This window comes from Ranitomeya imitator, chromosome 2 (genome assembly GCF_032444005.1).
Source record: "Ranitomeya imitator isolate aRanImi1 chromosome 2, aRanImi1.pri, whole genome shotgun sequence".
Classification (NCBI taxonomy): Eukaryota; Metazoa; Chordata; class Amphibia; order Anura; family Dendrobatidae; genus Ranitomeya; species Ranitomeya imitator.
Window position 1 is genome coordinate 509,003,753 of NC_091283.1, and position 16,173 is coordinate 509,019,925.

Sequence of the window (16,173 nt, forward strand, 5' to 3'; positions counted from 1 at the left end):
TGAAAATTTTGCCAGTATGGGGCCCTGAAATTCCTAGTGGCAGCCCTGCTTCCGACAAGCCTACAGCCTGCAGTGATCCTGAAGTTACTGAACCGCCGCACAACCTGCCCTACCCTCTCCTAGTGTTTTATCACCCACCCCCTGCAGACTGTGAGCCCTCGCGGGCAGGGTCCTCCCTCCTTATGTATCCGTGTGCCTTGTTATCTGCTCATGCTTAATGTACTTGTCTATATTTGCCCCGTATTCACATGTAAAGCGCCATGGAATAAATGGCGCTATAAAAATGTATAATAATAATAAAATTGATAGGTTGTGTCTGGTACTGCATCTAAGCGCGCCATTTTTTTTCTAATCTCATCCATGCATGACTTTTCCAGGAGAATCTTAGTTACTTGATTGCAGACAATAAATAGGAAACCGTTTCTCCGCTCCTGATAAATCTATCGATGGACCTAGGTCTTTTTCCGACCTGTGTAATATGGAGGTAGACTTTCCTGACAACAATGGACATGGAGGAAGCCAATCACCAGTTCTGGTCTCTGAATTCGTCGCTATATTCATTTCGTACAGACAAGGCCGGATGGTGATCCGCTGCCGGAGACTTTCTACCTCCTTTCCTGAAATTGATTTAATCCTCCAGGTGACTGATCTATTCTCTCTCTGAAATCCCCGGCTAAATCTTCTTACTCACGGGTTTAAGATAGAAAAACGCAGCGGACAAAGAGGATTAACCCATGAAAACACTTGGCCATGAGTCCACAACCCTGCACCTATGAAAAAAAATAAACTAATAAAAAACCCCGCAGTGACCCTAAAGTGTGCAGATACTAGAGAAGAAGTGCAGCTGGTACACGGGGGCAGACCTCATCTCCACGAGCATGTAGCTGTGACTGGATACAGAGCAATGATCCCACCACAGCCAGCCTCGCCCTAGTCTGCAACGGCTGCTTACAGGGAACAATAGATTGCATACACTTCAGGGTACGAGCCCTTTAAATCTCTAGTCTTCACAGTGTAAGGATTCCCGCGATAATGACGTCACGTTTAAATGCCCGTGCTCTTTCTTATTGGCTAAAGCTATACTAAAGGAAGGAGGGGAACTCGGGGCCCCTAGGGGCCCGATCCGCCGGCGGAGCGTCAGACTGTCAGCCGGGAGTAGGCGGCAGTTTCCGGCCTCTGCTCCAGTCCCCGGTGCCGGCTTTCCCATTAGTCCCTGGGGCTACGATCAGCTGTCAGCTGGTAACCCCGCCCTCTTTTACCTCACTCAGCCAATCACAGGCGCCGATGCTGGCAGGTGCGGGTGTTATTGTTTTGGGCTAAAGTTAAAGGCCTTAGAGACGGGAGAGGATCCCGGGCAGCCCCGGTGACAGCACAGGACACAGCCCGGGGAGCGGAGCTCCTGCCACGGCCGCTCTGCTGCCTCTACCCGGTCACTGCTGCTGGGACAGGCGGCGCCCCTGTCACTACTCGGCGGATCCCGGACACAAAGGGGCTCAGCACCCCGAGAGCGCCCACAGCGCCCCCATGCGGAGAGAGATGAACGGGGTGACCAAGAGCCGGTTTGAGGTGCGACTCCTGTACCGGGTGTTGTGTGTGGGTGATGGGAGGGCTTTCTGGGGGTATATGGATGATGGAGGGGCAGGATGGTGACAGTGACCTCTGATGTTGGGGTAGTTCTGGGATGTGACCCATGGCCTTTACCTGTAACCATCACACTGATGGCTCTGACCTCAGGAAACCATGGGATCGGCTCTAAAATGTATAATAATTCCTGAGTGGCATGGTGCCGCTTATCCCAGCACTGTAACAGTTAATCGTGAGAGGAAGCGATTCTCCATAGCGAATTATTGTAACGTTGCGTCTATCACCAGTTTTGGGACTGAGCGATGGATGAAGTCCAATGTGTCTGCTCCATCCCCCGCACCCTGGTAACATTAGTGCCATTCAGGCTGATGTCCCCCACTACGTGAGGGATCGGGGGTCTCTGGCAGCCCCTCGCCTCCCTCACATCTGCACCCACAGGTTTAGTTGGTTTTAGGGTGCTGTCCTCATCTTTGGCCTCGGCTTATGGAAATACAACCTTATTGTTCATAGACTGCGCCCCCTCTTGTGCCTGCAGGGGGTCCCAGGGGCTGTGCGGCACCTCTCACTTTCACATCCGGCATTAGGAGACACTGCAGCATGCTGGGACTAGTGGTGCTTGTGTCCATGGAGCTGGTGGTTCATGGCTGCAGCGTCAGGTGTCTCAATGGCAAAGTAAAATAAAAATCTCCCATCAGCTCCACCTGTCTGGGTATCGTGTGATAAGGGTGCGGACCACGGGCCAGCTCCAGGGTGGAAATGCTCACGGAGAAGGCAGGAAGACCTCCAGCAACCGTAATGGAAAGGACTATAAAAACATTATTAGTTCCTATCAAAATGGGGAAAAATAGAAACCCGCTAGGCCGATGCGTTTCACTAATCGCAGCCCATTAAGAACCTTTGTGATCAAAACGGGTAGCCCTGGTGTGTTTCTATTTTTTTATTTTGATATTTAATAGGTACTAATAATGTTTGTATAGTCCTTCAGCAAATCAAGTCTGTGCAGATTTTCAGTCTCTGTGAATGGAAAGTATTGCCCTGATTCACTGACCAGAAACAGCTCCTGAAAACGGCAAATAAGGTTGCCCAAGTTCTCCCTGTTCGGGCTCGCTCGCACTGCTGAATATTTTCTCCTGCTAGAGAATGAGGCCGATTATTCTAATGACACTCGGATCAAACCCTGTCAGAGATGGATCTAGCTCTCGCATGAGAGGATTGTAGTACAGGTACGGAGAAATTAATTTCTCCATCTTCTACTCTGTGTCTATGGATGTCGGACTGCACTCAGATGACGTCTGAGTGCAGTCCGATGTTTCACAATCACCCATAGACTTATATGGGTGCGAGTGATCTGAAATTCTGAGCCGACATGAGAAAATATTCACTGATCTGCGCTGTCCCCTAGCACTTGGCACAAGGTTATACTATCAGATAAAACATTGGAGAGCACTCAGCTGTGTTATACACCAGTGTACGCTAGCTCTAAAACTGATAATTTTGTAGTTCTGATGCAGGAAAAGAGTCGGAATAAAAATTCCCACTTTTTTATACTTGTATGTAGTTGATTGCAGCTCTGAAGGTCCAGGGTATGCAATTCTGCCTGGGCCTGCTCTGATAATCTGGGTGTAGGGCTTATTATAGGGCTGCACTCCTACATCAGTAAGAGGAAGATTGTCACATGTCTCAACAGGCCTCTTGTGGACTGTAACAATGGGCGCTTGGGGAACTGCCTAAATAACAACTCCTAGGAAATGCTCCCTGTAGCTGGAATGTAGTAAAGGGCATTTCCTCACATTGTGCCACCATTATCCGTGGTCGGATCAGTGTGCCCCTTGGTGATTACTAGAAGGAAGCAGTCGGCTCCACAGGGCTATTGTCTGTCACAAAGATGATGCCGTCCTTCTCTGAGTAGGGCCTCAGTGGGCACCAACTGCAGTGTGACTCCGGGTGGGCACTACAGACGATATGTGGTGTTAGATGGTGCCTATATGCTATAGAGGGCAGCCATATATGCTATAAATGACTATGTTGGGATAACACAAGCGAACTCCCGAGGGTCTGTCCGTTTAATGTTTGGCTGGTGGGGTCCTACGAGTGTGATGTCCTTCATTATTATCAGTGGCTCTCCCATATGGGTAGCTGCCGCTGGTACCACTGCTCTTACATAAATGAGACTGGCGGACCCCCCTTCACGGTGCTGGAACATTGATGGTCTACCCTACAGCTGCCCACACAGCTATTTCTCCTTTTTCCCCCTCTAAAGTGCCCGCTCATATGCATATGGTTTATTGGGGGGAGGTAAATGGCCTTCTTTCCCTGCCGACTACTGTCTGAGGAGATTTAGAAAGCCCCCTCATTGTGTACTGCTGCCTAGGTCATTACTCTTTCTAATGCCCCTTGGTGCCAGCCGATGCCAGCAGCAGGCGAAAAGGCACATTAATGACTTGTATGTTCTCCTGTTGCTAAACTCTGCAGGGCTTTCTGGGCCATGTAGTGCACCTCTGCCTGCTTCTTTCATGGTAATACCCTGTGTTATGGGTGGTGGTGGTATGATGGCTGCCCTGGGAGGTTCGCTTTATATGCAGGCTAACACTGAAATTAATTTCTGCTGGTGCCAACGCTGTGTAACTTCCCTGAGAGATGTAATGATGCCGCGGGTTCGGCTGTATGTTTAATTAAACCTGCCACCTCCACCCGGCCATCAGCGTGGAGTCTGGGACCGTGTATCAGAGCGATGTCTCCTCGCCATTCAATGCAGCTAGATGACCGAGACGGGGGGTGTTATGAGAGGATCAGAGGACTACTGGGACATAAAAGCTTGTGCGTGCCCTCGTCACCCTCACAGGAGGAGCCTGGAAAGCCTCTGCCAATTGTGCCCCGAGTGTTCAGCCCTTTATAGACGGGCAGAATAAGACCACCAACTAATATCGCTCACATAGATGTAAGGAGGTATAGGAGGGCAGAGACTTTCACTGTAATTCCGTTGCTGGTTTGATGCGGCTGATAACAGAGAACAATTGACTACATAGACACCAGGTTATTGTTCCTTTCACAAGCTGAGGTATTTGCATACTGACATGTTGACACGGAGATAAAGCGAGCAGCATTGTGTTTCTAGCTGTATGCAAAAGTCCCTGCCCTGTGTATACCGCCATATATGTGGCTCCAGCCGCCACTGTACAGGAATGTTATCAGCTCCTCTCCTGCCCGACTACAGGAATAACGACATTTCTCTACTTGCCCTGCAGACTTCTGGACACAGACTGTCCTAAAGGCTATGTGCACACGGTGCGGATTCGTGTGCGGATTTTTCCACACAGTCTTTGAAAAATCCACAGGTAAAGCGCACTGTTTTTACCAGCGGATTTACTGCGGATTTCTTGCAGTTTTTTTTTTTTTTGTGCGGATTCCACCTGCGGTTTTACACCTGTGGATTCCTATTATGGAGCTTCCCCAACATCAGAACTACTACAATTTAAGCTACCTGCATTTTCTTCTGAGATTCCATAAATTCCTTATGGGGTCATTCCGCTTTTTAAGAGGTTAGGGCCAAAAGACTCTCTAGGGGGGCTACCACTTTGGTAGTCCTGGCCCATCTACTCATTATACACTGTCGTCATTCCTGTAAATGGCTTTCTGATAATAGCTGCTCTCCGGCAATTGGAGGACCCGGTTCAGAGGTGATCAGCCGGTTACCAGTTTGGTAGATTAGCAATAAGCAGAGGACGGGTGAATGGGAGTGCAATGGCAGGATCAGACTACACAAGCATTGTTGTCATCTGTTACTATGGAGACAGATTTCCATAGCAGCTATAGATTAACCCATAGTAATTTTTTAAAAGGTTTTATACTGATGACTGATCCTCAGGATAACTCACAAGTATCAGATCAGTGGGGTCCACCACCAGGCAATCCCACCAATCATCAGTTGTGGAGCTGAACAGCACAGATCAGTCACCTGTGTATCAGCCAGGTACCGCCGATGTCCAAGAAAAAAAAAAAAATATATATATATATTATTCTTTCTTTTAGATGACGTATGAGCAGGCCTGGAGGTCAGGAAGGGTTTTCATCCCCTAGATGTAAATGATCTTGAGACTGGTGGCCCAATGAAATATACAACCCCTAATGCCACTATATGTGAAATGTTAGCAGATCATTCTGGATTGATGAAGGGGAGTTGTAGGAGAGTCTGCAGATGGCTCATTGCTGAGCTCCTCAATCTAGCCTGCCGCTACCAACCCAATCATTATTCCTACTGAACTGCCCAGCCACCATGTGTTCCTCTATAAATCCCAGAAATATTCTATATATCAATTAATTCTGTTCACATCCTGTAATTATAATAAATGACTAGAACTCCTCGGTACTTATATTCTCTTCCCCCCCCCCCGCCCCCAGTGTGCTACTGACCTGAATGATGCATAAGAAATAATTCCTAAATTGTCACTTCCTATCTTTTACCTGTGTCTATAGCAGCCCGCAAGTCGGCAGGAGGCGCCTCTTACAGCAGAGTCTGAGCAGCACCTATATAGGAATAATTTGTTTCTATAGCGCCAACATATTCCGCAGTACGGTACATTTCAGAGGGATATAGTAACATCATACATAAATATAAAGCACCAGCGCCCTCTCTGTGCCACCAGGAAACTGCAGTCCTCATTGGGTTGCACTGTAATCCCTGTCCTTTGGAGTTGGGCTATGACCAAGCTGTCTGGGCCATAGAAGGACATGTGTAATAGTCCAGCTGCATGCACTAGTTACCGGGCATACATCTATTCATGGCTGGCCACACGGCTCCCACCAGGGATGTTTCTGTAGCATTTGTTCAACCCTGGATTTTGAGGTTTCGTGGAAGTTCTAGGAAGAATCCTTTCTTTAAAAAAAAAAAAAAAAAAAATTCTGTTTATTTGCCATCTTATGACCTACAAACGTCAAGTGGCGGTTTCACACCACTTTAAGGCTGGCTCACACTATACTGGGCAGAGCTAAGGCGAGGCATGACGAAGCCCACCCATTAAACTCATCAAAACTTACATCCTCTTCTAGCAAACTTTTAGCTTTGGGCTCAGTTGTGTACCTCCAAAGTCTGTGGGGTGCAAAATTTCGACTCCTCCACCACTTTCAAATCGGCAGCACTGGCAAGTAGTGTCCCTGCGTCTTGGAGCAGTGCTAACAGCTCTGTGCTGCCTGTGCAGGAGCGGAGATGGGGTTTGTCATCGGCTTTTGCTCTCTGCATGGGCAGCAGCAGAGATAGCAGATGTCGGTACAATGAAGTGAGCGCTGTCATCTGTTACTGCCTATGCAGAGCCCATTGGGGATATAAAAGTTCAAATCGCCGCCCCCCCCCCCTTTTTTTTTTCCATCTGTAAAAATATAGAATAGTGGTATTGTTACGTCCATAAAAGTTCGATCTGTCATTGTATGAAATTGATTAACTCGATCTGTCAACTCTGCAGCAATAAAATAAAACCAAAACACTGGAACTGTGGTTTTCAGGCTGCTGCAATATCTCAAAGAATGTGATCAGAAGCATCAAAACATCGTTTCTACCCGAAAATGGGATAAATAAATGCGTCTCCTCATAGGACAAAAAACAAGCCCTCACCCAGCCCCGTCTACTGACGGCTGAACATGGCACAGGTCTCGGAATATGGGGACATCAGAACTTATTTACTGATTTAGCTTACAAATGTATTAATTTGTTTAACAAAAAAAAAACAAAACCTATGAATATCTGCTATCCCCATGACTGTACTGACACTGAGAATCGTACATATTTCCAGGTAGTTTTCACGGTAACGAACACGTAATGAACACTGTAAATAATCCCCCACAAAAAAAAAGCAATGCCTTTTTTTTTTTTTTTTTTTTTCTTTTAAAGCACTTTTTCTAACCCTAAGGTATGTGCACACGCTCCGGATTTTTTGTGTTTTTTTTTTTTTTTCCGGCAGCTTTTCGCTGCAAAAAAAGCTTAAACGCATACATTAAGCATCCCATCATTTTTAATGGTTTCCGCAATTTTTGTGCACATGTTGCTTTTTTTTTCCGCCAAAAAAAAGCATGCGGAAAAATACACAGCATGTTCATTAATTTTGGGGATTTTAAGTTGATTTCCCACTATATTGCATTGGAAAGCTCCAGGAAAAATCGCACAAAATACGCAATAAAAATGTGTGCAGAATTCCTGCGGAAAACCTCCATGATTTTCTCAGGAAATTTCTGCATTCTTTCCGGACGTGTGCACATACCCTAAATAGGGCTAGCATTAGGAATACGGTTCAGATAATTGTATAAATAAAAATAATCACAAGGAACAGAACAAATTAGAGGGGCAAATTCTAATTGCATCAGTATTTAGTGGACTGGTGGAAAGGACTGGTGGAGTGCTAATGATTCGCCAGATACTTTAGATTTCTTTAGTATTTCCATGTTTTTCAGACTTTTATTAAACATTTGCCCTTGAGGCTAAGTTCACACTAAACGTTTTTGCTGCCTTTTTTTATGCTAATTTCAGAAATCTGTATTTTGTGCTTTGCTTGTTTGGTTTATATGTGGAAATACGTCACTTCTTTCAGCGGTTTTTTTTTTTTTTTCTTTGTGTTTTTCACCCATTGAATGGGAAAAAACGCTGCAAAACTTGCAGCTTCTTTCCTGCCAAGCACTCAGGTTTTGCTGCAGGAAAAAAACTCAGCGTGTACTTGGCCTTGTCCCCCCCCCTTCTTGTTTCCTCTTATTAGCCTTTCCATTTTTATTTATTTATTTTCTATTGCTTGTCTTTCTTTCAGATGTTCTCAAACAATGATGAGGCTCTAATCAACAAGAAGCTTCCAAAGGAGCTTCTGCTTAGGTAAGCTATTGCCTTTAGCAATGGAAATGTGGCTGAACATCCATTACTCTGGTCATTCTTGGCAGGACAGTTCATAATGTTGTCTTGTTTTATCTTCCTCTCTCTAGGATCTTCTCCTTTTTAGATGTTGTAACCTTATGTCGATGTGCTCAAGTCTCCAGGGTAAGTGAAGACCAGTGAGGTCAATCGATCCCTTCTCATTGACCATGGCTGTCTCCCGTGATGAAGTCCTAGGTGTAGTTGGATCCCAGTAATGCCCCCGTGAGGAGGATTACACTTTTTGGATGATGTCCATAGATCCAGCTTGTCTCTTATTTTAGAGATAAACATCTCTAAGATCATTGATTTCTCTTTCAGGCCTGGAATGTTCTCGCACTTGATGGAAGCAACTGGCAGCGAATTGACTTGTTTGACTTCCAGAGGGACATAGAGGTAATTAATCAATCGAGCAGTTTTTCATGTTTTTTTTCCTTCCCTCAGGTTAAATATTTTGATTCCTTCATCTCTTGTTATCACTATTATGTTCCAGGGTCGCGTGGTAGAGAATATATCAAAGAGATGTGGGGGCTTTCTCCGAAAGCTCAGTTTACGTGGATGCCTTGGCGTAGGGGATAATGCTCTGAGGTATGTGTGGACCAACATTGTGGAATCTACTGTAATGAGATGACTTTACTACAGAGACTATTCGTATATCTCCATGACCAAGGCTATGTAGAACGGCAGTAGAAATACATGGGTTTCTCAGCAGATTGTACATCACACACAAACTCGAAAATGCCTTAAGGTGCTTACAACGTTATTGCCCACGTTCAGTGGTCCCTTCGGTTGTTGCATCCAAACTCCCCCACAAAATGGGTTTTGGGCCTACGTGGGACCATTGACTATAATGGAGCAGACGGGGTCACCTTGTGCTCTGTCATGAATCATTTTCGGATGTATACGAACACCCAGACGTAGTCATTATCACACTAGCCGATACCAGTTTTGACGGGGATTCAGACGTAAGCCCTGACTGGACCACTGAACTTGGTGAAGAACGCAGTGTGAAAGGGCCCTTACACTTCAAACTACTGTGCGATAAGGCAGGCTATGGGAAATTGCTTCCTCAGAATATGTAATTGAACGCTCTCACACTTCTGGGAATACAGATTATCGCCTTGTGTGGCCATTTACTTCAGGGCACATCATGGTTGTGCCAGTATTGGCACTATACACTGTGCCATCATTGGGAATATACACTGTGCCATCTGCCCCCCCCCCCCCCCCTCCACCCCATTGAGAAAAATCATTAAAAAATTTAAATTCATCAAGAGCTTTTTATGGTGCACACAGCCTGATATGACTTTGTGTCTAGGCCCATCCCTGACCTGGCAATGGCTGATTGTAAACCCTATGATCCTTCCTCTATACCATCGACCTCAGCCAGCAAGAACGTAGCTATGGGAGGCCAATCGGCTGCTTCACACTGTAACCTTCCTTCTGCCTCTCTGGTTAAGGGTTGTCGAACTCCATGGCTTCCTGACTGTTCAGGAGAGATCGCTCCTCTTCTCTCTATGATCAGTGTACAGGAGGACCCCAGCCCTGGAATTGGCCTACAAGCTCAGTACTATCTGCTGCATTCCTAAATGTCTGGAAACCTTTTTTTAATTTTCAATGCTTTTCTTCTCCTTTCAGATACTTACAAAGTCTTTTTTTTTTTCCCCTTTACAGAACATTTGCCCAGAACTGTAGGAATATTGAGGTATTAAATCTAAATGGCTGCACCAAAATCACTGACACGTGAGTAATAATGCGTGGTATATGGGAGGTCCACGTAACAATGGACTTTGTTGGTGAGTCATCCTTATTGGATGAGACCTAGATTAGAAAAGGGTTATTCTTTTGTTATATTTTCTAGGCACAGCACCACTTCTACACATGGGCTGTGTCTGGTATTGCAGCTTAGTCTAAACGCAGCTCATGGACAAGTGTAGTACTGTTTCTTCCCATCGCCCCTCCCCATAAATATATAATATGATTGTTTTCTAATTCCGTACACACTCTCTAATGTATAAGCTTCTTAAGATTATATGCAATCAAAGGTGTTTATTTTTAAATGGGTGGTATTGTAAAGTGCTTATATAAAGTGCTTTTTCAGATTACCGCTTAATAAAAATCCTCTCCATTCTTTGAACGAAGGGATTTTTATTTCTCTTGTGTACTGCTAATTCCTAAGGTAACTGGCTACCTCGTAGGTGGTCGGTCTCCTTGGCAAAGGGCACGCTGAACATGCGGAGCATACTGCTGGATCCGGCCAGCCTCTGTCTTTCCACATGTTCTCCTGTGTTGCAGAGGGAAAGTCGCTTCCGTTAGCAGCGTCGAGTAGCGCTCTGTTTGGGCCGTCGGGGAGTATTGTGAGCCTTTAGGAGCACACTGCCCCCGTCAACCAGGAAGTTGAGAGGCAGGGTAGCGGTGGGCTCCTGAAGACTGGAACATCAGACAACCTCGTCATTTGTGGTTTACAAAAATCATATCCAGGCTCACATGTTGAAATCTTCTTGGTGCCCAAGTGGGCATCATCCAGTTCATTCACTTTGTTTTGGTTTTTTTAAAGGGTGGCATGTTGATATAATGGCAATGCCACATCCCCAGCTCTATAATGTAATAGTTATACACAGGAAACCGTGTCACATAACTGTAGGGTCGACCGTTTTAAAAGGGATTTACACTTGGAATGTCTCATCAGAAAATTTACCTCTTGTTTAATTCAGGTTTTTATGTTAATTGTATTTTTTATAATCTTGTGAGTTGGTGGTGGTTGTTTTAATTTTTCTCCAATTTCTTATCACTATCTGCATAGAAAAATCTAAGATCTTACTGTTTTCACACTGGTATCTAGGCCTTCTGCTAAACTTGTGCTTCCTGTGCTATTCAGATGACGTCTCATCAGTGTTAATATTGTCACAAACAGGATTACAATGGAGGGATTATATATATATATACTTTTTTTTTTTTTTTAATTCTTTTTAACCTTACATATTTTTACTATTGATGCTGCCTAGGCAGCATCAATAGTAAAAAACTCGGTCATACAGGGTTAATAGCAGCGGTTACAGAGTGCAGTATCCATGGCCCGTTACCGCTGGCATTAACCCTGTGTGAATGGTGAGTGGAGAGGAGTATGCGGGTGCCGGGCACTGACTGCAGGGGAGTAGGGAGGGACTAATCAGACTGTGTCCGTCGCTGATTGGTCGCGGCAGCCATTACAGACAGCTGACGAGACCAATCAGCGATGCGGGATTTCCGTGACTGAATGAAAATATATATTCACTATGGATGACACAGGATCCACCATCTGCCATTCACAATACACTGTTAAAATTTATTATAGCCTTTGCCTGGATCAGAGCATGCCCATGTTGTTCTTCTAGACAGGAAGCAGGAGTCTAATATTAGGCCTAGTGGCCAGTATGAAAATTGCAAGAATAGATGTTTTGTTTGGTTTGGTTTTTGTTTTTTTTCAAATCCGTAGCCCAAATGTCTTACAAATACCATTATTATAACCGGTTTTCTGATTACACATTCCCTTTAATATGGTGATTGTGCCAGTGAGGGGGTCATCCCTACAGACCCAGAATAACGTCCAGTGCACAGGGGTCTTTAGTGACAGCCAGATCTCTTCTCTGATTGGGTATGGGTCACTTGCAAAGCTTGTAATAGTCTGTGCAGAAATCTTTGATCCCAGCCTTTTGCAGGCTGTATGGCGCCACTGACTTCTTGTGCTTGTCCTTCCTTCCAGAACCTCGTCTAGTCTCAGTAAATTTTGCTGTAAATTGAAACATTTGGACCTGGCCTCATGCACATCCATTACCAACCTCTCCCTCAAGGCTCTCAGGTGAGCATTACCTTTACCTTGCAGGGCACAAATATAACTTGCTGCTCCATCCCATGTGAACTGTGCTCTTTCTATACCTCTGTTTGATCTTTATGATTTATTCCATAATATTCTTATAGTCTGAATGCATGTTATTGGTTGAGTACTATAATGGCCCTCAGGACGCTGAAGGGTTAACACTGAGGCTGTTGCCTATGGGCAGTTCCTAGTATTCCAACATGCCTCCATAGCACTGAGCTGCAAAGCTAGACATTGCATGTACTCCAGAAACTGAATTCCCCCTCCCCCAATTGTAGACCACTTCTTGCAAGGAAGCTATAGCTGGTAATATCGCCACTTGTGCCCTAGGCTGCATGGAGCGGGTGGGAGGCAGAGAAGGAAGACCTGGCCGAGCGCTCACACACAGAAGATTTTAGTTCTCAGTTTCAATTTAAAAATGTGAAAAATGAGCAATGGGGTCAAAGTGAAGGATGACTTTAAGGCTATGTGCCCACGTTGCATTTTTTTCCCGCTGCGGAAATGCTTACAAAACGCATCCCATTATTTTTAATGGAATTCCGCGTTGTTATGCTCATGCTGCGTTTTTTTTCCGCAGCCAAAACACATCGCGGAAAAATCCAGAATGTTCATTAACCCCTTCATGACAGTGGGATTTTCCGTGTTCGTTTTTCGCTCCCCTCCTTCCCAGAGCCATAACTTTTTTTTTTTAATTATTTTTCCGTCAATATGGCCATGTGAGGGCTTGTTTTTTTGTGGGACAAGTTTTACGTTTGAATGACATCATTGGTTTTACCATTTCTTGTACTAGAAAATGGGAAAAAATTCCAAGTGCGGTGAAATTGCAAAAAAAAAAAAAAAAAAAGGGCAATCTCACACTTGTTTTTTTTTGCTTGGTTATTTTGCTAGGTTCACTAAATGCTAAAACTGACCTGCCATTGTGATTCTCCATGTCATTGCGAATTCATAAACACCAAACATGTCTAGGTTCTTTATCGAAGTGGTAAAAAAAATTCCAAACTTTGCTTAAAAAAAAAAAATTGCGCCATTTTCCGATACCCGTAGCGTCTCCATTTTTTGTGATCTCCGGTTGGGTGAGGGCTTATTTTTTGTGTGCCGAGCTGACGTTTTTAATGATACCATTTTGGTGCAGATACTTTCTTTTGATCGCCCGTTATTGCATTTTAAACGTGATTCTGAACGCGGCGATATCAATTGTGTAGGTTTTATTTATTTTATTTTTTTTTATTTTAATATTTTGATTGGGGCGAAAGGGAGGTGTTTTAAATATAAATATATATATATATATATATATATATATATATATATATATATATATATATATATATATATATATATATATATATATATATATATATATATATTATTTTTTTTTTTTTTTTTTTTTTTTTTTTTTTTTTACTTTTGCCATGCTTCAATAGTTGAGGCTAGAAACTGGCACAACTGGATCGGCTTAGCTACATAGGAGCAATCATCAAATTGTTCCTATGTAGCTGAATTACAGGCTTGCTATGAGCACCAACCACAGGGTGGCGCTCACAGCAAGCCGGCATCAACAACCATAGAGGTCTCAAGAAGACCTCAGATTGTCATGCTGATGCATCGCTGACCCCCGATCACGTGATGGGGGTCGGTGATGCGCTCATTTCCTGCCCAATGGCCAGAAGCTGTAGTTATTCTGCTGTCAGCGTTTGACAGCGGCATTTACCTAGTTAATAGCGGCGGGTGGATTGCAATTCCACCTGTTGCTATTGCGGGCACATGTCAGCTGTTCAAAGCAGCTGACATGTTCCGGCTTTGATGCGGGCTCACCGCCGGAGCCCGCATCAAAGCAGGGTATCTGACTTTGGACATGCTATTCCGTCCGAGGTCAGAAATGGGTTAATTTTGCAGAATTGCGCTGATTTTGCTGCTATATAATTGTATTGGGATGCATGGAGGAAAAAAAAAAGCATGAAAAATGCGAGAGAAAAAGGCAAAAAAACGCTAGAAAATGCGAGCAGATTACCTGGCAAGGGACTCCGGTTTTTGTCAGGGAAATTCTGTTTGCATTCTGCAACGTGGGCACATAGCCTAAAAGACGAATTTCCGGGATATATATATTTTATGTTTTGTACATTTACTGTACTATTTAAATAAGATTAAAATAGATAAATCTCCGGGTCCGGATGGCATACACCCACGAGTACTAAGGGAACTAAGTAATGTAATAGATAAACCATTATTTCTTATTTTTAGTGACTCTATAGCGACAGGGTCTGTTCCGCAGGACTGGCGCATAGCAAATGTGGTGCCAATATTCAAAAAGGGCTCTAAAAGTGAACCTAGAAATTATAGGCCAGTAAGTCTAACCTCTATTGTTGGTAAAATATTTGAAGGGTTTCTGAGGGATGTTATTCTGGATTATCTCAATGAGAATAACTGTTTAACTCCATATCAGCATGGGTTTATGAGAAATCGCTCCTGTCAAACCAATCTAATCAGTTTTTATGAAGAGGTAAGCTATAGACTGGACCACGGTGAGTCATTGGACGTGGTATATCTCGATTTTTCCAAAGCGTTTGATACCGTGCCGCACAAGAGGTTGGTACACAAAATGAGAATGCTTGGTCTGGGGGAAAATGTGTGTAAATGGGTTAGTAACTGGCTTAGTGATAGAAAGCAGAGGGTGGTTATAAATGGTATAGTCTCTAACTGGGTCGCTGTGACCAGTGGGGTACCGCAGGGGTCAGTATTGGGACCTGTTCTCTTCAACATATTCATTAATGATCTGGTAGAAGGTTTACACAGTAAAATATCGATATTTGCAGATGATACAAAACTATGTAAAGCAGTTAATACAAGAGAAGATAGTATTCTGCTACAGATGGATCTGGATAAGTTGGAAACTTGGGCTGAAAGGTGGCAGATGAGGTTTAACAATGATAAATGTAAGGTTATACACATGGGAAGAGGGAATCAATATCACCATTACACACTGAACGGGAAACCACTGGGTAAATCTGACAGGGAGAAGGACTTGGGGATCCTAGTTAATGATAAACTTACCTGGAGCAGCCAGTGCCAGGCAGCAGCTGCCAAGGCAAACAGGATCATGGGGTGCATTAAAAGAGGTCTGGATACACATGATGAGAGCATTATACTGCCTCTGTACAAATCCCTAGTTAGACCGCACATGGAGTACTGTGTCCAGTTTTGGGCACCGGTGCTCAGGAAGGATATAATGGAACTAGAGAGAGTACAAAGGAGGGCAACAAAATTAATAAAGGGGATGGGAGAACTACAATACCCAGATAGATTAGCGAAATTAGGATTATTTAGTCTAGAAAAAAGACGACTGAGGGGCGATCTAATAACCATGTATAAGTATATAAGGGGACAATACAAATATCTCGCTGAGGATCTGTTTATACCAAGGAAGGTGACGGGCACAAGGGGGCATTCTTTGCGTCTGGAGGAGAGAAGGTTTTTCCACCAACATAGAAGAGGATTCTTTACTGTTAGGGCAGTGAGAATCTGGAATTGCTTGCCTGAGGAGGTGGTGATGGCGAACTCAGTCGAGGGGTTCAAGAGAGGCCTGGATGTCTTCCTGGAGCAGAACAATATTGTATCATACAATTATTAGGTTCTGTAGAAGGACGTAGATCTGGGTATTTATTATGATGGAATATAGGCTGAACTGGATGGACAAATGTCTTTTTTCGGCCTTACTAACTATGTTACTATGTTACTATGTTACTATGATTGCTCCATGATGAGACTGATTCTGCCTGGTCAGTGTCTCTAAGGTTTTAACCTCCTTTTACAGTGTCCAGCACAATAAGGAGACAGTTTGAGCAGATTGGAAAGT

The 16,173-nt window shown here is 44.1% G+C and overlaps 1 protein-coding gene across 2 annotated transcripts in view; it reads left to right on the plus strand.

Annotated features, from left to right (window-relative positions):
• The first annotated feature begins 1,270 nt into the window (after positions 1-1,270).
• FBXL20 (F-box and leucine rich repeat protein 20) overlaps positions 1,271-16,173 on the plus strand; it is a 34,051-nt gene continuing 19,148 nt past the window's right edge. Inside the window, exons 1-7 of one of the 2 annotated variants that reach the window (XM_069751670.1) lie at positions 1,271-1,566; positions 8,370-8,431; positions 8,539-8,593; positions 8,789-8,863; positions 8,961-9,055; positions 10,142-10,210; positions 12,210-12,305. In XM_069751670.1, coding sequence (XP_069607771.1) covers positions 1,525-1,566; positions 8,370-8,431; positions 8,539-8,593; positions 8,789-8,863; positions 8,961-9,055; positions 10,142-10,210; positions 12,210-12,305 — 494 coding nt within the window. In that variant the 5' untranslated portion in view covers positions 1,271-1,524. The remainder of the gene's footprint in view (positions 1,567-8,369; positions 8,432-8,538; positions 8,594-8,788; positions 8,864-8,960; positions 9,056-10,141; positions 10,211-12,209; positions 12,306-16,173) is intronic. The other variant, XM_069751669.1, reaches the window with a different exon arrangement.